Source organism: Physeter macrocephalus, chromosome 5 (genome assembly GCF_002837175.3).
Source record: "Physeter macrocephalus isolate SW-GA chromosome 5, ASM283717v5, whole genome shotgun sequence".
Taxonomy (NCBI): domain Eukaryota; kingdom Metazoa; phylum Chordata; class Mammalia; order Artiodactyla; family Physeteridae; genus Physeter; species Physeter macrocephalus.
In genome coordinates, this window is record NC_041218.1 from 88732661 (window position 1) to 88759010 (window position 26350).

Sequence of the window (26350 nt, forward strand, 5' to 3'; positions counted from 1 at the left end):
TTTTTTTTTTTTTTTTTTTTTTGCGGTACGCGGGTCTCTCACTGTTGTGGCCTCTCGCGTTGCGGAGCACAGGCTTCGGATGCGCAGGCACAGCGGCCATGGCTCACGGGCTCAGCCGCTCCGCGGCATGTGTGATCTTCCCTGACCGGGGCACGAACCCGTGTCCCTTGCATCAGCAGGTGGATTCTCAACCACTGCGCCACCAGGGAAGCCCCAACTTGATGAGTTTTTACAAATATCGACAGTTGTGTAATCAATCACTGCCACAAACATTCCCGTCACTTTAAAAAAGTTCCTTTATGCCCCTTTACAGTCAGTGCCCTTTCTATCCCCATCTCCTCTATCCCAGGCTCCTGGTAACAACCAGTAGTTTTGCCTTTTTTAGAATTTCATATATATAGAATCATATATATTTCTGTCTTCTACCATTTAAGCATAAGGTTTCTGAGGTTCATCTACACTGCTATGGATATCAGTACTTCATTTCTTGTATTGCTGAATGCTACTCCATTGTACAAATACACCATGATTTATTTGCCATTCTCCAGTTGATAGACATTTGTTTCTCATTTTTGGCTATTATGAATAAAGTTGCTATGAACATTCAAGTACAAGTCTTCATGTGAACATATGTTTTCATGTCTCTTGGGTAAATACCTAGGAGTAGAATTGCTGGGTCATATGGTAAGTTATGTTTAATTCTATAAGAAACTGTCAAATTGTTTTCCAAAGTGGCCGTACCATTTTATATACCCACCAGCAGTGTATGAGGGTTCCCACTGCTCCACATCCTTGTCAACACTTGATATTGTCATTATTTTTAGTTTTAGCCATTTTGGTGGGTTTGTAGTGGTATCTAATTTTAATTTTTTGGTTTTAATTTGCACTTCCATAATGACTTATTATGATGAGCATCTTTTTATGGGCTTAGTTGCCATTTATATATCTTCTTAGTTTAAGTGTATATTCAATTTTTTTTGCTCATTAAAAAAATCAGGTTTTCTTCTTATCATTGTTGTAAGAGTTCTTTGTGTATTCTGGATACAAGTCCTTTATCAATACATTTCATAAATATTTTCTCTCAATCTCCCCTGGTCTCTTCATTCTGAAGAGCAAAACTTCTGAATTTTGAGGAAATCCAGTTTATTGGGTTTTTTCTTTTATGGTTCTTGCTTTTTGTATCTTATTTAAGAAATCTTCACCAAACTCAAGGTCACAAGATTTCCCCCTGTATTTTCTTCCAAAAGTTTTATAGTTTTAGCTCTTCTATTTGCATCTTTTAACTATTTCAAATTTTTGTGTATGGTGTGAAGTAAAGGTTAATGTTCTTTTGGAGAGTGGATGGAGAGGTATATGGATATTTAATGTTCCAGCACCATTTGTTGGGAAAAGCATCCTCTTCCCATTGTCATATTATAATTATAGTAACACCTTTCTCAAAAATTAACTAACCATATATGTGTAGGTCTATTTCTATAGTCTCTATTCTGTCCTATTGATTTAAATGTCTATTCTTATAGCCATACAACATTATGTTGATTATTGTAGTTTTAAAATAAGTCTTAAAATGAAGTAGTATAATTCTTCAAACTTAGTTCTTTTTTCAAAATCGTTTTGGCTGTACTTGGTACTTTACATTTCCATATACATTTTAGAAGTTACTTGTCAGTTTCTATTTTTTAAAAAGCCTGCTAGAATTTTGACTGAGAAATGAATCAGTACATCAATGTAGAGTGATATGCCATCTTGAGTCTTATTTTACTTGAATATGGTATTTCTCTCCACTTATCTAGATCTTCTTCAGTTTCTCTCAGCAATGTTTTACAGTTTTCAGAAAATAGGTCTTGCATATATTTCATTAAATTTATCCCTAAGTATTTCACATTTTGTATGCTATTGTAAATGGTATTGTTTTTAAATTTCAATTTCCAAATGCCATTTTTAGTCCTTAGAAATAGAATTGATTTTTGTTATTGACCTTGTATCTTGTAACCTTGTAAACTTCTTAATTAATTCAGTTAGCTTTTATAATATTCTTTAGAATTTTCTACTTCGATGATCATGTTGTCTGCACATAGACAATTTTACTTCTTTCTGTCCAATGTAGATTCCTTTCAGTTTTTTATTGCTTTATTGTACTGTATAGGACCTCTAGGACAATAAAGTTGTGAGAGTGAAAAACTTTGCCTTGTTTCAGATCTTAAAAGGAAAAAAGCATTCAGTCTTTTATGGTTAAATATGGTATTAAGTGTAAGTTTTTCATAGATGCCTACATTAGGTGGAGGAAGTTCCTTCTCTTCCAAGTTTGTGGAGGGTTTTTAATCAGGAATGGGTATTGAATTTTGCTAAATGTTTTTTTTTTTAATCCATCAAGATGATCCTTCCAAAAAATGATGCTGGAACAACTGATCTTTAACATCCTTATGTGAAAGAATGCATCTCAACTCATACCCTGCATAATTTACAAAACCTAACTTGAAATGAGGCATAGGCCTAAATGTAAAACCTAAAACTAAAAAACTTCCAAAGAAAATGTAGAAGAAAATCTTTGCAACCTAGCTTTGGAGAAAGTTTTGGGTTTTTTTGTTTTGTTTTGTTTTCAGATGGGACACAAAACCACAATCATAAAAGAAAAAAATAGATAAATTGGACTTTTTCAAATTTAACAGATGTGCTCTTCAGGTGACAGTGTTGGAAAACTAAACAAGAGCCACAGGTGGGGAAAAAATGTGACCAAATAATGTATCTGACAAAAGACTGGTATCAAGAATATATAAAGAAATCTCAAAACTCAATAATAAGAAATCAAACAGACCAACAAAAAATGGGCAAAAGATTTGAATGGAAATTTCACCTAAGAAGATATACAAATGGCAAATAAGAATGTGAAAATATGCTCACTACATAAGTAATTGGGGAAATGCAAATCAAACTCATAATGAGATAGAACTACACACCTATTAGAGTGTTTTTTTAAAAAGTGACAATACAAAGTGTTGGTGAGGCTGTGGAGTAACTGGAACTCTCACATGTTGCTAGTGGGAATGCAAAATTATGTAGCTCCTTTGGAAAACAGTTTAGATATTATGTATGAAGTTAAATACATTTACCACATGACCCAGCCATCCCCCACTCATATGTAAATACACATTCAAGGGAAATGAAGATATATATCCATTCAAAAACTACATACAAATGTTTATATTGGCTTTATATAGTCATCAAAAACTAGAAACAACCCAAATATCAACTTGTGGATATATAAACAAATTGTGGTACATGCATGTAATGGAATAAAACTCCAAAACCAATTACTGATACATACAACAACATGGATGAATCTCAAATATATTATACTAAGTCAAATGGCTATATACTATATGATTCTATTTACTATATGAGTTTCTGAAAAAGGCAAAAAATATAGGGACAGATAATGGATTGGTGGTTGCCAGGGGTGAATGTTGGGGGACAAGGATTGACTACAAAGAGAAATGAGGGAACTTTTGGCAGTGATGGAAAAGTTCTGTATCCTGATTGTCATAGTGGTTACATGACTCTATGTATTTGCCAGAATTCATAGAGCTGTATACCTAAAAAGGGTGAGTTTTACTGTGTGTAAATTATACCTCAATAAATTTGACTTTAAAACAAAGCAAAGCAAACAAAAAGAACTAAACCTACACAGAGTGCTGAAATGTAAACTATTAAAACAATGAAAAAAATTACAAAAATCACCAAAGAGAAAAAGCAGACTCTCCACAAAGCAACTAAATTAGACAGATAGAAGACTTCTCATTAGTAAAAACTGTACCTCTTCAAAGTACTGAGAGACAGTATATGTCAGCTAAATTATTACTTAAGAGAGCAGGTAAAAATAAAAACATTTCAAAGTCTGAAGAAACTACTCAGAGACTCTCATTGAATATATACAATGAATATACTTCAGTAAAAAACTGAGGGGCTTCCCTGGTGGTGCAGTGGTTAAGAATCTGCCTGCCAATGCAGGGGACACGGGTTCGAGCCCTGGTCCAGGAAGGTCTCACGTGCCGCGGAGCAAATAAGCCCATGCGCCACAACTACTGAGCCCGCATGCCACAACTACTGAAGCCCACGTGCCTGGAGCCCGTGCTCTGCTACAAGGGAAGCCACTGCAATGAGAAGCCCACACACCACGATGAAGAGTAGCCCCCGCTCACGCAACTAGAGAAAGCCCGCATGCAGCAACAAAGACCCAATGCAGCCAAAAATAAATAAATAAATAAATTTAAAACCAGAGGGGGGCCCGCATACCCAAAAAAAAAAAAAAAAAAAAAAAAAAAAAACAAAACAAAACAAAACAAAACAAAATTGAATGTAGAAGGAAAGAGATGAGCAAATAAATTGGTAAATGTTGCTAAATTTAAATAAGCATTAAATATAAATAGCAACAATAATAATAACTGTTCATGTGGCTTCAAAAACAAGGTGGAACAAACATATACAAGACAATAAATGACGTGGAAGATGGAAGGGAAAAGACATATGTTAAAGAATTCTATTCTTTGAGAGGAAGATGGAGATATTGATTAGCCATTTGTTAAGTCAAGTGAGTATGTGAAAAATTTAAGGATAATGATTAGAAGTAAAATAGCCTTTCAAATTACTACAGAGGGAAAAGTGAACAAAGAAAAACATTTAAACTAAACATATGAATGGAGAAAAGAGGAACAACAGCAACAAAAAGGCCAAAAAAAGGCAAGGTTAATAGAAAACACAAAAAAAGATGGTAAGAATAATTACAAATGTAATAGTAATCACCAAAAAAAGTAAGTGGATTAAATTTACTTGTTGAGACAGATTGTTGAATTGGATTTAAAATATCTATCTGTATTCTGTTTATGAGACAAGTTCCAAATATAATGTCACAGGTTTGAAAAAAAAGGATGAAAATATTATTATTAGATAAAAATATACATCAAGATAGACAGCAGTACTAGAGATAATGAGGATCATTATTTAATGACAATAAAATTTTATCAGGAAGCAATATTAATCCTGAACCTATACATAACTAACAGCATAGCCTCAAATTATATAAAATGTAAATGGAATTTCTCCTCAAAGGGTATATTAATGCTACTACAGTGTAAATGGTTGCAACACTATTGCTACTTTGTAGAAATGGAATGAAGTGTTAGCACATACAAGAACTCTAGCCTAAAGTGAGCTTTTAAAGTTTTTCTATTATAAGTTAGTTTTCTGTTTGCAATAAATATTATCTTACACACACATACACACACACACACACACACACACACACACACACACACAAATACATATTGCTTTAATGTACAAAGTACTCATATCCCCCCCAACCATGAGAATCTTCTTCACATATTTGTAAACTAGGCGATTTCTCAAGGTGTTTAAAGTGAGGGAAATTTGACTACATTAAATAACAAGCTTTTTCCTGTACATCATCTACATGAAAATAAATAACATGTAGACTTCAAATAGGACTGCCTACATATTCATTAACTACTTCTTAGTATTGTTAGTTATTTGTTTAGATTATTGAGTATATTAAGATTCATAAGAAGAACAGAGGTCATAAGATATATTTATTTCAAAAGTTTATAATTAAGAAAGTTAGCAAATTCCTAGGGCTTCCCCCACTTAAACTGAATTCCAGAATCCTTTCTTTAGGTTACATTTTTTCTGAAAACTCTCTCATGCCCTCTGCTGTCCATTTATTGAAAATTTTTTATTGAAGTATAGTTGATTTCCAATGTTGTGTTAATTACTGCTGTACAGCAAAGTGATTTAGTTATATATACATTCTTTTTTTTACTGTATTCTTTTCCATTATGGTTTATCATAGGATATTGAATATAGTTCTCTGGGTGATACAATAGGACCTTGTTATTTATACATTCTATACATAAAAGCTTACATCTGCTAACCCCAACTTCCCACTCCATTCCTCTCCCAACCCTCTCCCACTTGGCAGCCACCAAATTGTTCTCTGTGTGTGATTCTGTTTCTGTTTCATAGATAATTTCATTTGTGTCATATTTTACATTCACATATAAGTGATATGGTATTTGTCTTTCTCTTTCTGACTTCACTTAGTATGATAATCTCTAGGTCCATCCATGTTGCTGAAAATGCCATTATTTCACTCTTTTTTGTTGCTGAGTATTATTCCATTGTGTCTATGTACTACATCTTCTTTATTCATTCATCTGTCAATGGACATTTAGGGTTGTTTCCATGTCCTGGCTATTGTGAATACTGCTGCTATGAACATAGGGGTGCATGTATCTTTTTGAATTATAGTTTTGTCTGGATATATGTCCAGGAGTGGCATTGCTGGATCATATGGTAATTCTATTTTTAGTTTTCTGAGGAACCTCCATACTGTTTTCCACAGTGACTGCATCAACTTACATTCCCACCAACAGTGTAGGAGGGTTCCCTTTTCTCCACACCCTCTCCAGCATTTGTTATTTGTAGACTTTTTAATGATGGCCATTCTGATTGGTGTGAGGTGATACCTCATTGTAGTTTTGATTTGCATTTCTCTAATAATTAGTGATGTTGAGCATCTTTTCATGTGCCTATTGGCCATCTGTATGTCTTCTTTGGAGAAATGTCTATTTAGGTCTTCTGCCCATTTTTGGATTGCATTGTTTGTTTTTCTGTTGTTGAATTGTATGAGCTGTTTGTATATTTTGGAAAGTAAGCCCTTGATGGTCACATCGTTTGCAAATATTTTCTCCCGTTCTGTAGGTTGTCTTTTCGTTTTTGTGACAGTCTGTTTTGGCTGTCCACACATGGTTTTTGTGACTGATGTCACTCAGAGCATCTTGTAAATCCTAGGGCTTCCTGAAAGACAGTTGCCAATTTCATGCAAGTATCATCTGTCATTCGTAAGGTGTAGGAGTTGTAGAGTTCCTCGACTTATAAAACCTACCTGGCATTTTTTAATGCTGTAATGAAAGTACTTATAACAAGTTATCCTCGCCTAGGACCTTGAAGTTGCAAGTCAGTGGATCTTTAAGGACAAATCTTTAAGTTTCTTATTTTTGTAGCACAAGGCAAGTAAATTTCCCTTTTTTAAACTTGAGAGAGATCCCTTTCTGAATAGATTCAGTCCACAGAACTTAACATGGCGACCATTTCCTATCATGAACAAGAGGCCTTGGATATTTATGACTTTGCAGCCTGAGAGCCCCAGGGGCTGATGGTGGGTCGCTCTGAGAAGGACTCTCTAAGCCACAGCAGCTGGCCCCTCTGAAGGGGATGGAAGACAAACGGAGGGGATCTCCTGAGCTCGGCCAGGAGCCAGGGGACTTCAGCCAAAGTTCAGGAAAGTCTGAAGAAGAGCCCTGGGAGGGAGGCGACTCCCAGCTGCAGGGGACCCGCCCTCCCCGCCCCAACACTTGAAAAGACTCGGTCCCTCAATGAGAGAATGTAACTCACTTTACAGAATGTATAATCCAGTGTTGAATAAGTTTGTTCCATTAGGCTGTCTGAAGTATGTTAATTCTTCATAACAGGGCAAGGTGTCAAGATTTAATCACTAGGCTAGTTTAGGCAACAGCTGCTTAAATTGTGGCTTTAACTATCAGAATAGTCAATCATAAAATATCTCAGACAAAATTTCAATATGGAATTTTCATTTGGTATATTAAATTGTACATTTATTTAATATTAATTATTAAATTAAGTAAAATATTCATTTAGAATATTTAGATGGCATTTAGATGGTAAGAAAGCCTCCACCTATTTCACTATTTGAGTCAGTCTTAGGAAACAATATATGCTAAGAAGTGCATTTAAATTTTTTAAATTATAAATGTAATATATGTTCATTAGTGAAGACACATTAAAAAAATGAAGATATAGGGCTTCCCTGGTGGCGCAGTGGTTGCGCGTCCGCCTGCCGATGCAGGGGAACCGGGTTCGCGCCCCGGTCTGGGAGGATCCCACATGCCGCGGAGCGGCTGGGCCCGTGAGCCATGGCCGCTGAGCCTGCGCTTCCGGAGCCTGTGCTCCGCAATGGGAGAGGCCGCAACGGGGGGAGGCCCGCATACCACAAAAAAAAAAAAAAAAAAATGAAGATATAATTCATCTTACTACTTGGAGATAAGCATTGTTATCAAGTTGTGTGTTTCTCTCTGTAATTGTTTCTATGGAATATATGTTAAAATTCCTATTACTATTATTATAGAATTGAGATCATACTATATATACAATTTGGTATTCTACTCATGTCACTTAACATTACTATGAGATAATAAAACTATATATATATATATATATATATATATATAGGTCTCTGCCCTTGGCTCCTAACAAAGGCTTCCTGAAACCCTTGTAATTTCCTGGGTGATAGGAGTGTCTTTTGTTCTAATGAAGCACCTTTGGGTAGACTCCTGGATGAGGGCTGGTCACCAGAAAAAACAAGACATGATTAGAAGCTTGGAATCTACAGCCCTACCCCCGTCTCTTGAGAAGGAAGAAGGACTGAAAATATAGTTAATAATCGATCATGGATACGTGATGAAGCTTCCATAAAAATCCCACTAGTATGGGGTCTGGAGAGCTTCCAGGCTGGTGAACACACCCACACCAGGAGGGGGGACACATCCCAGCTCCACGTGGACCGAAGCTCCTGCGGTCCAGACTCTCCCAGTCCTCACCCTTTGCATCTCTTCACCTGGCTGTTCATCTGCATCCTTTATCAAATCCTTTAGTAAAGTGGTAAATTTAAGTGTTTCCCTGAGTTCTGTGAGCCACGCTAGCAAATTAATAGAACCTGAGGAGGGGGTTGTCGGAATCTCCAGTTTGTAGCCAAAGGAGATAGAAGTTGTGGGTAACCTGAGGACCTACTACTTGTGACTGGCATCTGAAGTGGATGGGAGTGGTTTTGGGGAAATGAGCCCCTGACCTGTGGGATCTAACACTAGTGTCAGAAGTGAGTTAAATTGTCGCTTGTTGCAGGGGGAAAACCTCCACACATTTGATTACTAGAAGTGTCAGAAGTGAAGCTATGTGAGTGTGGTAGTTGTGTGAGAGTCAAGGAGACATACACAGGAGAATTGTAGGTTTTTCCTTTACAATTATGTTATGGAAGACTTCCCATTTCATTGAATAGTTTTCAAAATACAATTTTAAGTTGCATAATATTCCATATGTATACTAATTTATGTAACACTCTCCTATTTTTGGACATTTAAGTTGCTTCAATTCTTTACTATCGTAAGTAATCCTGAAAAAAAAATTCCATAAAGTTTTTGTGAACATCCTTAATTTTATGTTTACATTAAATTCCAAGAAGTACAATTTCCAGGTCATGGATACACATATTTTTAAGGTGTTTTATGCATATTGCTAAACTGAACTCTGAAAGTTTTAATAACTTACACTCCTACCAGCTGCACATGTTCATGACCACAGGAATGGCTTTTTAAAAACTGAACGTGTAAAAGTATGCTACAAGTAAACTCTAAATATGCAGGAGAGTTATATATGACTCTCTATTCATTTCATAAATAACTTTTTTTTCTCCAAAGGTGTCAGGAAGGTAGAAGGACCTTTTGACAAAGTGGTAAGAGGGCCAGACATTCTAATTGTTTTTTAATCTTTCAAAACTTGTTTCTTCATCAATAATGTGAGCAAAATAATACTTGCCCTGCCAAACACAGAGTGTTTTGTGAGGATACTATGAGATGATACATGTAAACATGCTTTGAATACTATAATGTCATACAGGTGGAAGGTAGTACTTTTATTGGTCATTACTGATATGTGGACAGACTTGATACATGTCATTAGACTTTTAAAAGTATCAATAAATTTTTAATATCTTACGTTAACCTTAATATACATAATTTTCTCCATTTTAAAACTCAGATGATCCAAAAAGTAATTTTTTGTCAATTTTCTTTTGTTTATTTGAAAATAGTAAAACAATGATTTTGCCACATATGCAATTATTGTTCAGTTGCCAATTCCACTAACTAGATTTGCGTCAGAAAAGGAAAATTACCATAGAAACAAAATTATCTATTAGGGTTTTCTATTTAATATAAAAATATTTGGCATGGGTACAACAAATTTAAGTGCATTCTCAACTTGCTTAAACCAATGCCTTTTTCAAAGTTATTCCCGTGAGTTTTCATTAAAAAGACCGTTTGAAGATCAGTTTGAATAATTATGACCAAATGAAACACAAAGCCAAGGATAGAACTAGTACGCAGTGGGAACTTGGTGAACCTAAAAGCTTGCACCTATTGTGAGCCTTCTTAAGGAGGAAGAATAAGGAGGGAGGAAGGGCTGGGACAGAAAGGAGGAAAGGATAACTTAAGAAAAACACTGATTTTCTAACAAGGTAATGGCTTGCAAAGAACCCTATGACTTGGGCCCCTGAGGACTTTAGCTCAGTTCAGTAGGACTTTAGCCCATCCGTCTATCACTATTACTCCCAGCAATTCTGGTTATTGCACTTGGCCAAGGGCTTCAATTTTTTATGGCATTCAGTTTCAGCACTTGCATTTTATTGGACGTCATTGTTTGCAGTGTGTCTTTGCTAAAGAACTTAGGGAATAATTTGTAGGAGGAGGAACCGGCACAGAGAGGGAGAGATAGCAGGAAAGGAGAAAATAAATCTTTTCTCATTTTTAAATTTCCCACAAAATAATAAAAGGTAAAACAGACCTTACGGAGTCATTTAGTACAATCCTTCTTCATCTTAAAGTGGAAGAAACAGGTGTAGGTGACACAGATAAACCAATGGCCGAGCCAGGAAAATAACCAATTCCATACTCTTCCCACGGCACTATGTCTCTCTCTCTCTCTCTCTCTCTCTCTCTCTCTCTCTCTTATCTTATTTTAGTCCTAAAACCGAGGATCATTTGTAGTCAAAGAGAACAAAGCTGCTGTCAACACAAATCGTGATCGCTCAGATTTTTCTTGGTAACTTAGAGTCTATGCTATAAAATAAAAATATAATAATTTAAATTGCAACTTGGCAGCCTGTGCAGCGTGTTCACATCCATTATCTCATTTGATCCCTACAAAAACCCTTTGAGGCAAGACAAGGAAGGTATTATTGACCTCATTTTAAGAGCGAGCGGTTAAAACCCAGAGACGTTCAATGACTGACGTAAGATCACTTAGAGTCAGAAGGAGACAGGACTCTAACGCTATTCCTACATTTGATATCAAAGAGGGAGTTTCCTCAGAAAACACTAACTGGTCTTGATCCTCTTGCCTAGGGATTCTCCATCCCAGGGTACCCCGCACTAGTTTAATGAAGTTTGGAACTAACCACTCACTGAGGGTACTCCTATTTTGCATCTAGTTCTCACCTTTAAAAGCGCAATTTCTTAGGCTCCTATTTTTCTCTGTGAGTTTTGGCTTCCTCGTATCACACCAAAGCTCCACCCGCTCCAAAGAAGTAGCGTCCTCGGTATCCAAGGAAACCACACAGCCTTGCCCATCTTTCGCCTTCCACGCTTTCCATTGGCCAGTTGGATTCTGGGGTGATTTTTTTTTTTTGCGGTACGCGGGCCTCTCACTGTTGTGGCCTCTCCCGTTGCGGGGCCGTTGCGGAGCACAGGGTCCGGACGCGCAGGCTCAGCGGCCATGGCTCACGGGCCCAGCCGCTCCGCGGCATGTGGGATCTTGCCGGACCGGGGCACGAACCCGCGTCCCCTGCATCGGCAGGCGGACTCTCAACCACTGCGCCACCAGGGAAGGCCTGGTGTGATATATATATATATATATATATTTCCCCCCCCCCCCCACGTCCTTCCAATGGATAATTGGCTAGAGGGAAGGAGCGCTTGCCTTCGGAGTCCCGTGTAACACCTGCTCTTACTAGCCTTAACAACCTTGCGCATTGCCTCTTGGGAAATGTAGTTTCTAAGTCGCCAGAGCTCTTCGACATGTGACTCCATTAGAACTACCTATCCCACCGGCCTTTGCGAAAGGGGCGGGAGTAGGCGAGGAGTCAGGGTCAGGGTGGATGCTTAGAGCTTTGAAATTCCAATTTGCCGCCGAGGCGTGTGTAGCTGAGGTTTAAATTGCAAGTGAGCAGTCTTGCTGTTGCTTCATCACACCCTCTCAAGTGTCTACCTTTTGACTTGAGCCGGCACAGCGGCCAAGTCGACTGGCCGTGGCGAGACTAGCTTGTGGCTGAGGTGATCTGAGGGAGCGTGAGAGCACGCCATGTTCGTCCCCTGCTCGGGAGGCGGGCTGGGCTGCCTCCGGCTCTGTCTGCTCCGAGTGTGGGCCCGCGAGGTCGCGGGGCGCTGTGCGTGCGGGGCCTGTCAGGCCCGGCTGTACGGCTCCGGTGGGTCCCAGCCCGACGTCTCTCGGTCTGGTCCCGCGCGCCGGGCTCTGAAGGAGTGGGCACTTCTGGTGAGCCCTTTCGGCCGCCTGCGGACGCGGCTCCCGTGCTCCCTAGCCGTGAGGCCCCTGGACCCTCTCACCTACCCGGATGGAGACCGCGTGCTGGTGGCGGTGAGCGGAGTGCAGGGTGGGGCCGTGGCCAGCCTGCAGGTGAGGTACGACGAGGCGCAGAAGGAGGTGGCCATCGTGTCTGACGTCATCGACCCCCAGGCGTCCGTGGAAGTGAACGCGCCCCTGAAGTTTGGCAAGTGAAGTTTAAACGGGCTTGGGTCCCAGGGCACATCCAGTGAATTTATAGAATTAGGCCGACGTGCGTTTTTAATTGGTCCCTTTGGATCTGACTTTCCAACCTAATTTACAATTTTCCGTGCCTTCATGAAATTTAATTTGTAGTGGGGTTAGATCAAGAAATATGCCTATTTTCTCTCAGATATACAGTGGTGGAGCTGAGATTTGAACTGACTGGCGTCTGCTGAACCACTATGCCTCATTGCTTCTCAACTTTTTTTTAACTAGCCTAGGTGAATAAGAGACCCTGATCTCAAAATGTTAACAGTCTGGGGTGGGGAGGAAGATTTGCCAATGTATTATGTACTACAAAATAGACCGAGTATTGAAATAGAGATAAGCAAAATTTTATGGCAGCACCGATAAAAATGGAACTACCCAAACCTTATTGTTCGCTGATTCCTCTTTTTAGAGCCAGAATCTCATTTCCAATTTAGTGTTAACATGTGGATATTCCACAGGCCCCTCAAATCAACATAATTCAATTTTACCCATACTTACTTGTGTTCCTCCAGTTCGTCTGTAACTGTTTCAGTGAATGAGTGAGTGTAGCATTTCTACCACTCAGTATCTAGCCTTAACTTCTCTACCCACCTACTGAGGGTAGAGTATATTTAGAATTTGTTTTCTTCCCCCCATGCTTATCATTACTGCTTGATATCAAACCTTATGTTGTAACACTACTTAACTGGCTGAAAGTTTTGCAGTTACATTTGCATCCATGTAAGTATGGGGTAAAATTGTCTTTATATGTATTTTATATTAATCCCAACCAAAATATTGCCTTTATAGAGACTGCCATATACTCAACTGTAGAAATTGATTTTTATGTCATAACTATTGGAATTGTAGTGCTAAGACCCCAGTAGTTTGTGTTTGGGGCAGCATTAATTCTCTGTTCTGGTTTAAGGGAAATCATCAATATTTATTTGAACTAGGTATTAAATATCAGTGTTTTAAAGATTTTTAATTTTTATACAGAGACACCTAAGGTTACACCTTAAATTGAATTTAAAGTTAAACTTTAAAGCTAAGTATGGCTTATTTGCCAAACTTTCTTCATATATATATCACTGTTATTTATCCACAATTTTGAGGTTTTAATATTATTCAGTACTAGATTTTTCAAAGTTGTTCCCACTTTTTATTACTTCAAATACCTTGTGATATAGCTGCATGATAATATCTTCATTTTTTACATATGAAAGGTTAGAGGTAGGATTTGAAAACCAAACTCATGGTCATATATAGTGATCCATGCTACTCCTGCGGTAGGCTTTTAACTTGAGGGAAGTATGGGAACAAATCTTTAAACTTTCATGAATATAAAAGAATAAGCTAACTGACTTATCCAGTTCACCATAATGACTTAACTTGCTGTACTCTCACTCAAATCTGTGTTTGTGTATTTTCTCAGTGGCGAAGAGGCTTCTATGATCTTCTATAAGAACTGGAATCTTTGACATGCTTTACTTATCTCCTATGTTACTTTCTCTCTTTAGATGATATCCGCCAACAGAAATAACTGCTTTTTAAAAACTGGTAGAAAAGGGCTTTACATTTGGTCCTGTTGCTGTGGTGGAGATCCCTTACCTTTAGAGAGAGGCTGCTGACAGCTGTGTTCTTTCCAGGATTCAGTAAACTGAGGAGCTGAATTTCTGCGGGACACTGAAATGCTTTGGAGCTCATTAACCATAGTACTAACTTGGTTTTTCTTTTTTTCATTTCTAGATTTGAATATCAAGTCATCAGGGTCTGGCTGTGTAAAAGTCCAAAATATTGAGTGTGATAATTGCAAAATTGAAACTGAACAGGGGACCAGCATCTTACAGTCAGTTAAGGTATAAATATTTTTCTAATTCTGTTTCAATGTTATTTTTTAAAACACCTTAAACTATGATCTGTGGTATCAAATTAAGGTTATTATTCGAGCATCATTTATTGGAAATATTGAGTATCATTTATTCATCACTCAGAAATTCCTTGTAAAAAGTTTGTCAGTTCTGTTATGAAAGTATAGAGGTTGTAGCAACTTTGAAGTTTTTCGTCATGTTCCTTTTAGATTTCATTTCAAAGTGTACAGCGATACTAATAATACATTCTTAGTAGTCTCAGATCTTACTAAGTTTAAGAAATTTTAGTTTTAATGAATGATTTTCTTCCATTTTTTAAGGAGTAAGGAAAAGTCGTTAAGCATTATAAATTTGCTTAAAATATTACATTAATCACATTTTTAATGTACCAGGTAGTGTATTACTTAAGGATTAAGTAGCTATTCGTGCTAAACAGCAAATGATTCGTCTCACTTTGTAACAATGCTTTTCTATTTAATTTTCTTAAAATTAGATTGGTCTCAGCTCTAAATGATTTCAAATACATCTCTGATAAGTTCTAGCTTATTGTTACTACTGGTACTACTTACATTTGCATATTAAAAACTCAATAGTTTTGTGAACTTTGGTGGTATGTAACTTTGTTAAAGTCAGTCATCTTTGCTTCATAATTGCAAAACATTTTTATTTTTAGATGCATAAACAGTAATTAGTATGATTAATTGGATGCATTTAAAAATTTTTTACATTATTTGTTTTGTCCCAGCCAGTTTTATTTGCACACCTACCTTTGGCATGTCTTCACATGTGAACCATTTCAGTAAATTTAGTTGCACACGGACTTCCCTGGTGGTCCAGTGGTTAAGACTCCATGCTCCCAATGCAGGGGGCCCGGGTTTGATCCCTGGTCAGGGAACTAGATCCTGCATGCCGCAACTGAAAGAGCCCGCATGTTGCAACAAAGATCCCACGTGCCACAACTAAGACCCGGCGCAGCCAAAAAAATAAGAAAAATTTAGTTGCACAAATATCAAAAAAGATTAAAGAATACTATTACATATCCTTTTGGAAAAATGAGATGGTTCCAGTTCTTGTAAAAGATTGCACAATGAAGTTTTCATGTTGAATGACTAAATGGATGACAATACCATGGTTCCTTCTTGTCCTTATAAATATATTGGTCACTCATCAATGCTTGAATTTCAGAAATTTATCTAGAATATTGTTCTCTGGAGACTCAGAGTCTTAGATTTTCGATTTCACAGCCAAAATTAGAAGCTATTGTACTGCTGTCCATCTCTTTGCAATCATCTTTTGATCCATCTGATAATTCTGAATGATCTGTTTTCTCAGTTTTCTGTTTTCTGCCATTATGTGCATAAAATGAAAAATGATTTCTCAACTTTGGCACTGTTGACATTTTGGGCTGGATAATTCTTTGTTGTCAGGGGCTGACCTATGCACTGTGGGATGTTTAGCAGTATTCCTGGCTTCTACCAACTAAGTGCCAAGAAACACACTCCTCACTTAGGACAATGAAAAATATCTCCACACATTGCCAAATGTCCTCTGGGGGACAAAAATCACCTTTAGTTGAGAACCACCATTTGAAGCGAGTTCATCATTCTTCTCTTGTCTTATTCTTTTAGACATTTTCTAGCATAGCTAGGAATAATTGACAGATAATAATGAAATAACTGCTAGGATAATGAAATAGCAAAATGTTATGAGATATATGAAAAATAATAATACTAAGATCCCATAATGTATTTTAGATTTACAAAGGAGTCCAGTGAACCATTATGGTAATTTTAAGATAGGATGAGTATTATTCTATTTAAAAATTGAGTAAATTTTCTATTTATTCTTTGGGAGACCTCTAAGAAAGAATGAAAGTCATGAAATATCAGTCCTACAAATAGAATAGCTCAAAAAAGAAATTCAGGAATTAGATTTGGATCCGCTGAATCTTAATGGTAGTTAGGAGAATTAAGAGGTAAGAGAATTATTCTTGAGCTCTTAGGATTTAACGGACTTAAATTCAGAATGGGAACGCTTCGTGAAATATCTGGTTTAAGTTTTAAATATGGTACAATATCATTATCTCTAATTAGTGATCTCCTATTAATGTAAGTTTCTCTTCCACTCGTTTTAAGGATTTGAAATATATTTGATCTATGTTATAAGATGTTTATAGCAATAATAACAGCTACTGTTTACTGAGTCCTTATTATGTACCCAGAAATGTAGCTAAGGCTTCATTTAATCCTTGAATTATCTTCTTTTTATTAAGGAAGAAACTGTGAGCTACCAAGAGATTAAGGAACTCATTTAGGTTCCCACAGCTAAAAAATTGAGCTAAGATTTGAACTTGGGTCTTTCTGCGTTCCAAGCTCATGCTCTTTCCACCTTTCCTTATTGTCCAAGCAAAATGTCTGGCGGTACTAACTCACTGAATGCCACATATTTGCATTTTTAAAAAATGCAATAGTAATAGTTTATATTATACTAAATAGCTTCTGATTTATTTAAACATTTTAACTACTTAGTTTTGCATATTGAGGCAGGAGATAGATGGGCCCCAGGGTAAGCAGCTGGCGTTCATTCCCTGTGGACAGAAACTTCAAAATATCAATAGCAGGACGATCGAGAGAGGAGGCTGGACCCTGCCTAGATAAGAGATAAAAGACCACGTATTCCTTATTCTCAAAGTCAAGGAGACCTTCCCGACTACACATGCCCAGAAAGGCTTCTTGGAGGTCCAAAAGGGAGGGGGCGCCACCCCAGAGTAAGTGACATAGGCCTCTTTGCTAGAATCCATCTTGGCTGAGAGATGTGCGCGCACAAATGGGAGGATCCTGAGAGCTACCAAATACGGACTCAGAACCAGGCAAAGCAAGATGATTGGTCAAGGGAAACCTGGAAGAAATGCCCCATAAAAGTGATTCAGACTACCACAAGGGGGCGACTCTCTCTCTCTGAGCCCACCCATGTTTCTATCCACGAGAACTGTCCTTTTTCCTCCTAATAAACACTTTGCTTGCTTCACTACTTTCCGTCTCTATGTGGAAATTCATTTCTACACAGCTGATAGTCTAGGGCCTTGTCACTGGCCACTGGTCCACAGTGGTCTAGTGGCTAGGATTCAGAGCTCTCACTGCTGCTGCCTGACTTCAGTCTCTGGCAGGGAACCGAAATCTTGCTTCAAGCCGCTGCAGGCCGAGGCCACCCAAGATCAATATGTTCTTAAATTTTATAATCTACTTTACATTTTTTGAAATTAGATGAGCTTTGAACTTAATGATAGCTATTAACGTTTTTGTGCTTTAGACCTCTTTGAAAATATGATTATTATTTCCTTAGAAAAAATGCACACATATGAAATTTTGCTTACAATTTCATAAGTTTCACAGACTCTCTAGAATGTTGTGTAAACTTGGTTAAGAACTCCTGATTTAAATAAAATAACAGTTGTTTTGGAGATACTTTTTTCTAAAGTTCATCAGTTACTTGTCTGCTTGATAAAGACTGTATTAAATACAGTTTGACTTCTGACTCATGTTTCTATGGGCATGAAGGTCTACCTTGCTGTAATATAGATAAACTTTTTAAGAATGATTCATTTTGCCCTTTTCACTGAATTTTTTGAACTTCATTCCTGGGCCATTTTACCCAAGGTTTTACTTTTTTTCCCCCTGAGTAAAGCAACCAGAAGGTACATGGTTGTTTTGAATTTTTTTTCCCACTTTTTAGATATGTCTCTACTGTTGCTGGTTATGATATTGGTGGGTTTGCTTTTGCTATTTTTCTTCTTCTGGTATTTACCTATTCTTTTTCTCTTTATAGATGTGGTAGAACTGAAGACTTATGCAAATATTAAGGTGAAGTAAGCTACCCTAAAAAATGGCTCACACACAACTATAGTTTATTTCTCATTTGTGTCCAAGCGTGTGGGTGACTCATTTCTATTCAGGTATTGTAGGTTCCCTTCATCTTCTGGCTCTGCTATCTGTTAGAGCCTTATTGTAATATACATTCACCTGGTGGAAGGGGCAGAGCACAGAGGAGGCACATTAATTCTTCTAAAAGCACCAGCCAGGAAATTGCACATAACATTTCTATTTATGTTCTATTGGCAAGAACTGAGCAGCACCTAAGAGGTAAGGGAAGCTGGAAAACATTGTCTCTTCATGGGCCCAGCTATACTCTTTGTACTTTGGGAAAAAGTGGATTTTTGTGGACCTATCATAGTTTCTGCCACAGTTGCCAAGTGTGAAATCAAGTGTTACATACACATTTTTTTTATCTAGCAGAGGAGGCTAACTGTAACTGCTATTTTCTTAGAGACATTTTCATTTAGTTCCAGTTTCTGGGCTGTGTTGTACTAGAAAGTGTAACAGTCAGTGGGTTGTTATCCTAAGTGTGAATATGTACTTCTTCAGGTGAGTCCAGCAATAAATGTAGGATTTGAAATCATACAGAGCTTGATTCTATTAGTTTAGATTCTCTTGTTTTCTAATGTGTCACCTGATAAGGTTGTTTAACCTTTCTGATTCTTGGATTCCTTCCTCTGTAAAATGGGAAAAATATAATACCCATCTCTCTGAATTGTGAGAATTAAATGTTAGTTCATGTAAAGTAGTGAATGTTATTTGGTGCAAAGAAAATGCCAAGTAAGTAGTAAATATTACTGTTATTAATAATGATGAATATTAATAATGATGAACAGTGATTATTGTTGTCATCCTCATCATGATTTATGTTTAGTTAGCCATTGTGATCTTTGATTCCCAACCCTTTCTTCAGTGAAGCTACCAGAACACCCAAGTATCTTTTTTTTTTTCCGTTGAGTCCAAGGAACTTTATTTAATCCCTTTAACAGCAGTTGACTTTCTTCTCTCACTGATGTTTTTATTCCAAACAGTGCATTTCTATTCATTTCTACTTCCTCTTTTACTGCTTTATTATTATTTTAAAAGAAATATATAAAATGTTGGAACATTTTTTATTAGTATAAGTCAAATTTATTGTCTCTTTTTCTATGTGTGTATTTTTGTATTTGTCTTTCAGAGTCAAAAATTACATATTCAAACAAAAGGAGGTAAAGTGATCTGCCTGGGAACAGTTTATGGAAATATAGATATTCATGCATCAGATAAAAGTGTAAGATTGTAATTTTCTTTTTTAGTACTTGAAATTTTGCATCTGGTTGGCTCACACAGTGGGTAGATTCTACAAAATTTGTGGCAAAACATTCCCTTTTTAATGCATTTGAGTTCATTAGTAAATTCAAATTTGAACTGAGATTATTAAATATTATACAGTTTAATTTTAAATTTGTGATTTAATACTTTTGATAGATATTTAGTTATTTGGAATCAATAACATCTTTTTTTAACTTTTAAGTTTTATTTTATTTTTTATAAAGTTTTTTTTTTATGTGAACCATTTCTATAGTCTTTATTGAATTTGTTACAATATTGCTCCTGTTTTATGATTTATTTTTTTGGCCGTGAGGCATGTGGGATCTTAGCTTCCCGACCAGGGATTGAACCCACACCCCCTGCCTTGGAAGGCGAAGTCTTAACCACTGGACCACCAGGGAATTCCCTCAATAACATCTTTAAATTCTTAATATTTCTTTAAAAATTTTTTTTGTATTGAAGTGTAGTTGATTTACAGTGTTGTGTTAATTTCTGCTGTACAGCAAAGTGACTCAGTTATACACACATATACATTCTTTTTTATGCTCTTTTCCATTATGGTTTATCCCAGGATATTGAATATAGTTACCTGTGCTATACAGTAGGACCTTGTTGTTTATCCATTCTATATATAATAGTTTGTGTCTACTAACCCCAAGCTCCCAGTTCATCCCTTGCAAATACTTAATATTGAATTCTAATTCTGAAGAGATTTTAATCTTAATGATCATGGGTTAAAATCAGTCATTACGTAATACCAAAATAACTGGGATTAAATTTTTCTTATTGTTAGGTTTATTTGAGTATTTTTTCCAAGACCTGTTTATTTTTTTGCCTTTAGGCAATTTTAGGAGGAGTTTCGAAACTCAACTTTCTTCAGTGTTTTCCACGAGGTGGCACCATTAAACAGCATTACTGTTCTCCAGAAGCTTTTATTAGCCATAGGAACTTTGATTGTTATAAGACAGTTTGCATTTTTTCAGTCAACTTTTGTTGCTTTCTGTGATTTAGCGTAGTATTAAGAATAAAGGTATAATTTTGAAATATAAATTGTCACAATTTTTTAGCATGATCAGTAATGTTTTAAATCTTTTAGAAAGGTCTAAGCCACCTTTTATTTTACAGTTAGACAATTTGCAAGGATTCTTTTGTCATAAATTTGTTCAATTCCATACTCAGCTGTATTCTCAAATAATTGGTGGGGAGGAATTGTATCTTATATGTAGATTGTGGTTGGCATAATTAAACAAGGTAGGTTATAACACTAATTGTTCTACTGTTGTCACTTTTAGTTTCCATCACCTTTCTCTTAGAACCTGTGGGAGACTGTTTAAACCCAAATATTCAAATTTATCTTTTTAAAAAGTGTTGAAAGACACTGCCTGGCTTTATGTGGCAGCTGTTTGGGGACAGCATTTAGTTTCACCTCTCTGATTGTTGTGGTCTTGGAGGTGCAAAAGGGAAATTGGACAACTGCAGTTGCAGAATATTGCATATTGATGTTCAAATGTAACTATCAAAGAAGAATTTAAATCATCTTAATTATTTTCTATTTTTAATATTTTGACCACTATTTCCACTCATTATTTATCCTCTCAACTTTCATGGTTTATTGAATATTCATTTATTCCTACTTTCTGTTGTACTATTTTGTTTCCTGCATGATGGAGTTTTGTGTTGTACTAAAGAATCAGTTTTGATATTTCTTTCTATTTATATTATGCATAGTGTTAATTTTTAAGGCATATTTCTAAGTTTGTGGGGTTTTATATAAAATAAATTCTTATGAAATATGTTAACTTTTAATATACAACTTCCATAGAAATGTGTTTTGGATATTTGAGAGGCAGCATAGTGAATTGGTTTAGAGCATGTAATTGAGAACCAGTGTACCTGGGTTTGAATCCTGGCTCAGCCACTTAATAAGCTCTTTAACATCAGATGAATTATTTAACCTCTATGTGTCTTGGTTTTCTGGAAAATAGAATAATAGTAATGACATTAACTCACACTGGTTGTTATGAGGATTAAATGAGTTAATGCATAATACAGATAAGGTACTTAAAATAATGTCTTGCATAGCTAACTCCATTATAGTGTCTGACTATAATGATGATGATAAAGGTAAATAAAACACAGGAAAGGTAATTTGGCCAGTCCTAGACCTACCAGTTAACTTTACTGAGACTCTGTTTCATTATTCATAAAATAGGGATGGTATTGTTTGTTTTTTTCTTCTCAACAAGATTGTGAGAATCAAGTGAGCATTATAACCACTTAACAGTATATTCTTTATGTATCATTTTATGTGGAATGGCTGTCTTTAAATTGTATCGTTAATTTCAGTAGCCTAAGTTTGATACAGACAAGATAGAAATCCATTGTATCTGATTGTTGAATGAATTGATAATATAGTTATCAGTTGACCTTTCTTTCTTAGTTTGGGCTACAAGGCCACAGTTTTTCCTTAAAACTTCATTTCCATTTTATAATGTTGATTTATAATAACTAAACTTTATGAAAAAAATTTCCTCTTGTATAGAAAAGCAAATTAATTTATAGCACTATCTAAGAAAGGTATTTTTGGATCTACTTTTTGTTCTTTAAATATCTACTTCACTTAATAAGCAAGCTGTACAGTTTAATCTATTTTTTTGAGTGTTTGTTCCATTAGCATTAGTAACTGTAAACAAGATCCTCAGTATTTTGCTGTAAACTGTGATGTCCTAAGTTTAATTGTTCTAGTTAGTATCTGATATAGTGCATTATATATGGCCCTTAGTGAATTTTCTATTTCTTTGAAATTAATTTTACAGATTGATTGGTTAAAATAGCTATATTATTGTGATGAGGAGTGTTGTACTTTTGCTTGCTTTCATTTAGTTTGGTGGGGCAGGGGAGGATATTTTTTAGCTTCCTACAGGGTAAGATATTTAGTGTTTAATGAACAAAGTAAATCCTTGGCATTTTCCTGATACTCATAAGGAGTGTCTTAAAAGCTTTATTTGGTTTTGGGGAGAGTCTAATCAAAAGTTCCCCCTTGCCAATTCAATTAAGTTTCAAATATTCTTTCAACATTTATCTTTTGATATTCCCTAAAACAGCCTCACTATTTATAAAAAGCTAGAGTATTCATACTTGTTGTCTGCTTTATGGAAATACTTGGAGAATTTTAAGCTATGCATAAAGCAACTTTTCATGAAGAAATTTTGTAGGTAAAAGATAAATTTTTTCAGAAATTTTAAACCTTACTATTACACTGAGGAATGCAAAACGTGTATTCTCACAAATCTGAATGTATATTAAATATCTTTCTTTGACAGATTTATTGAAACTAGATTTTTTAAAAATTCCTATGAATCCATAATTAGCTGTAGCAGATAAGAAGCAATTGGGTGTATTTTATATACCTAATAAAAGTCCATTAAAAAACAAAATTATATACTTCAAATCTGGACAGCAAAGTAATTTTAGTTTGCTTCCCATAACAACCTCTGGGTACTTTAATTTCTCTTTTCATAGTTTATCTGTCTTCTAATATTTTAGTATTCTTGAAACTCAATTCTTATTAAATAATATTTTGAACTCAATTTTTGAAGGAAGTGTAACGATTGAATAATACTGATGCCAATGTGTTGAAAAACAGTGATGTTCTTTGTTTAAATACCTCAGTGTAATGCTTGAATTTGACCCTGGGCAAAACTGTGGCAAGCCTTCCTAGTGATTCAGTTTTTATGTCAACAATTTTATATTAACGCTCACTTTATGCTTATAAAACATTTGTTTAAAATACTATAAAGATAATTTGGAATCCTTAATTAGATACCTTCATTTTACATTGGGCTCAATATTTGAGACATAAATGCATACTGAACTTTGTTAGAGAAGTTTAGGGATAAATACAAAAATCCTTCCATTTTGTTCAGTGGAAAGCTACTGACTAATTAAATGTAAAGTGGAAAAATTCTAGAAGTAATAGTGTATTCACTACATTAACAGATGAAATGAGAAAAATCATACGAGAGTCCAATAAAATCAGATAAAGTATATGCTAAAATTTAAAACCCATTCATGAGTTAAACAGCAACAACAACAAAACAGATTTGAAATAGAAGGGAACTTCTTTAATCTAAAAAAAAGGGATCTAGAAGATATCTATAGCAAACACCTACTTAATGATGCAATGTCGTAAGCTTTCCCTCTGAGAATAGGAATAAGATAAGGATGCTTACTTGTTATCTCATCACTTCTATTCACTGTTAAATTGGAGGCCTGAGCCAGACTGTAAGGTGGGAAAGAACAGGAAAAACAGTATTAATATGAGGATTAGAAGGGAAGAAATGGAACGATCACTTGTAAAGAATATAATTATGCATGTAGAAAAATTGTGTTAATTCAGGTAGATGATTAGAATCAGTTAAGTGAGTTTAGTGAGGTTTTGGATTAAGGTCAAATACAAAGCCAATTAAGATAAAATGAAATTTTAAAAGTTATCTTTTATAATAACATTTAGAAAACATCAAATAGGAATAAATTTAACAAAAGATGAAGAACTCTACATAGAAAATATAAAACATTATTAAGAGAAATTAAAGATCTAAATAATTGAAGGAATATAATGGGTCTATTCTACAGAGAAAACACTGTTGCTCATAATCTTGTAATTAGAGCTGGGGAATTGAAGTCAATAAATTGATCGTGTACTGTACATATTAGTTGCCCACTAATTCTGGCTTTTTACCAGTCTTCATTTTATAATGAACTGATTTGAGTCTTTCTCTTACTAGACTGTGACCGTAGATAAACTGCAGGGAAGTTCTGTTAATATATCTACTGAGGATGGTTTGCTGAAAGCCAAGTATCTTTACACAGAATCGTCATTTCTGTCTTCTGCTGCTGGGGATATTACATTAGGAAGTGTTCATGGTAAGGTGACAGAGGCCTAATACATCTTAGATATGCCACATAACATAAATTGTAAGAGATGACTGTGTTTCTTTGCAGTTGAAGGAGAATCTGCCATTAGGAAGCTGCCCCTCTAAATAATTAATTGCAGACTAACCATCTTTTTAAAAACCCACAAAATAAAGTGACTCATAAGGTCCTGAATTTTATTTTGGCAAGAAATTGAATATTATGCTGTTATACATGAAGCTAATAATAATTCTGATTTTTAATGCATTTCTTTATAGAAGGCAACAAACAACAAGGAAATATGTGCAGGAATATTCAGAGGAAAGCACAGTGAAATAAAAGCAGTGTTAAAAAATAAAGATGGGTTCTGAGTGATTGCTTTTACGTTATGATAGGAAAGCTAAGGATTAAATAAATTAATGAAACATTTGTGTAGGATCTGATTATAGCAATTCAGTGATACTAATTTTGGCTGAAATGCTTAATGTGTATTAGTACTAGCACCAGGTCCTCCCAGTGCCCTGCCATTTTCAGTTTTCTTTAATTAAATATCATCCTGTGACTTTTAAAACATGTCTCTGCAGATATGTCATATTACTTAGTTAACTTTTGTGTTATTGAAAGAAAAGAAGAGAATGTAATGGTGAAGTAATATGGCAAAGGGCATGCTGGTATTCAGTGTCACTCAGCATGCTTCTTAAATTCCCACATAGCAGATGATTTAAGTCCAGGTATGTTTTCTGAAATATGTACACATAGAATTAAGAATCTCTTATCCTGGCAAGTAGTATATACACATCTGCTAAATGCCTTTTGGACCATTTTCCAGGAGTTATAGACAAACTTTTGCTGTACGTAGTCCACTCATTTAACTTCTATAGGAAAGCTGAATATAGTTATCTATACACTTTGGTAAAACCTCCAGATTTTAGTAGTCAGCATGAATTATTAGGTCGTGTAAGAAAACCTGGCTAGTGCTAACCATGCTATTTAGCAAATTGGCAGGTAGTCTTACAGTTTAAAAAAAATCTGAAAAAATGAGTACTTATATGCTTGAAATAATTCTTAAACCTCAATTTCATAGTTAAACCTCATCAACCGTTCTTGTAGGGTTAAGGTATTATTTGAATCCAAAATAAAGCAAATAGTTTTGTTAGTTATTCATCAGTTTTGTTTTGTTTTGTTTACTCAGGTGTGCCTTGAATAGTTCTGGTAATTTGTAACTCCATATTTCAACAATGACTTTTATGTAAGCATTGTGTTTTTAACTGTTAATTGTAACTAAAAGTACTTAATATATTGAGTAATTTTTAGTGGAAAAGCAATTCCTTATCATGTCACATGTTGATTAACACCCACGATAAGAACAGCTCTGTTCTCTGCAGTGCTTTATACCATGTTTACACACTGAATTCATTAATGTTTAAAGTTTTTTGCTTTCTTTTAAGTAAGTTGAGAATTGAACTTGGTACATTAGTAGCTTACATGATAGTAAAACAGATCTACCTTTCTGAAGCAGTCCTCAAAATACTCTAGGTCTGTTTTTGCTTTTTTTTAACATCTTTTTTTTTTTTTGGTGGTACGTGGGCCTCTCACTGCCGTGGCCTCTCCCGCCGCGGAGTACAGGCTCCGGATGCACAGGCCCAGCGGCCACGGCTCACGGGCCCAGCCGCTCCGCGGCATGTGGGATCTTCCCGGACCGGGGCA

General features: G+C 35.8%; 2 protein-coding genes across 5 annotated transcripts in view; one reads left to right on the forward strand and one right to left on the reverse strand.

Moving 5' to 3' along the window:
- The window catches only part of CCDC146 (coiled-coil domain containing 146), a 144605-nt gene extending 133015 nt beyond the window's left edge, over nucleotides 1–11590 (reverse strand). The window contains exon 1 of the mRNA XM_007117298.4: nucleotides 11361–11590. The gene's annotated coding sequence lies outside the window, so the exon portion shown is untranslated. The remainder of the gene's footprint in view (nucleotides 1–11360) is intronic.
- Nucleotides 11591–12008: 418 nt separating this feature from the next.
- The window catches only part of FAM185A (family with sequence similarity 185 member A), a 153600-nt gene continuing 139258 nt past the window's right edge, over nucleotides 12009–26350 (forward strand). For all 4 annotated transcript variants that reach the window (XR_008617452.1, XM_055085069.1, XM_024115972.3 and 1 more), the window contains exons 1-4: nucleotides 12009–12649; nucleotides 14425–14534; nucleotides 19596–19688; nucleotides 24517–24655. Coding sequence is in view for 3 of the 4 variants with exons in the window: in XM_055085069.1 (XP_054941044.1) it covers nucleotides 12223–12649; nucleotides 14425–14534; nucleotides 19596–19688; nucleotides 24517–24655 (769 nt within the window). In the remaining variant the exon portion in view is untranslated. The remainder of the gene's footprint in view (nucleotides 12650–14424; nucleotides 14535–19595; nucleotides 19689–24516; nucleotides 24656–26350) is intronic.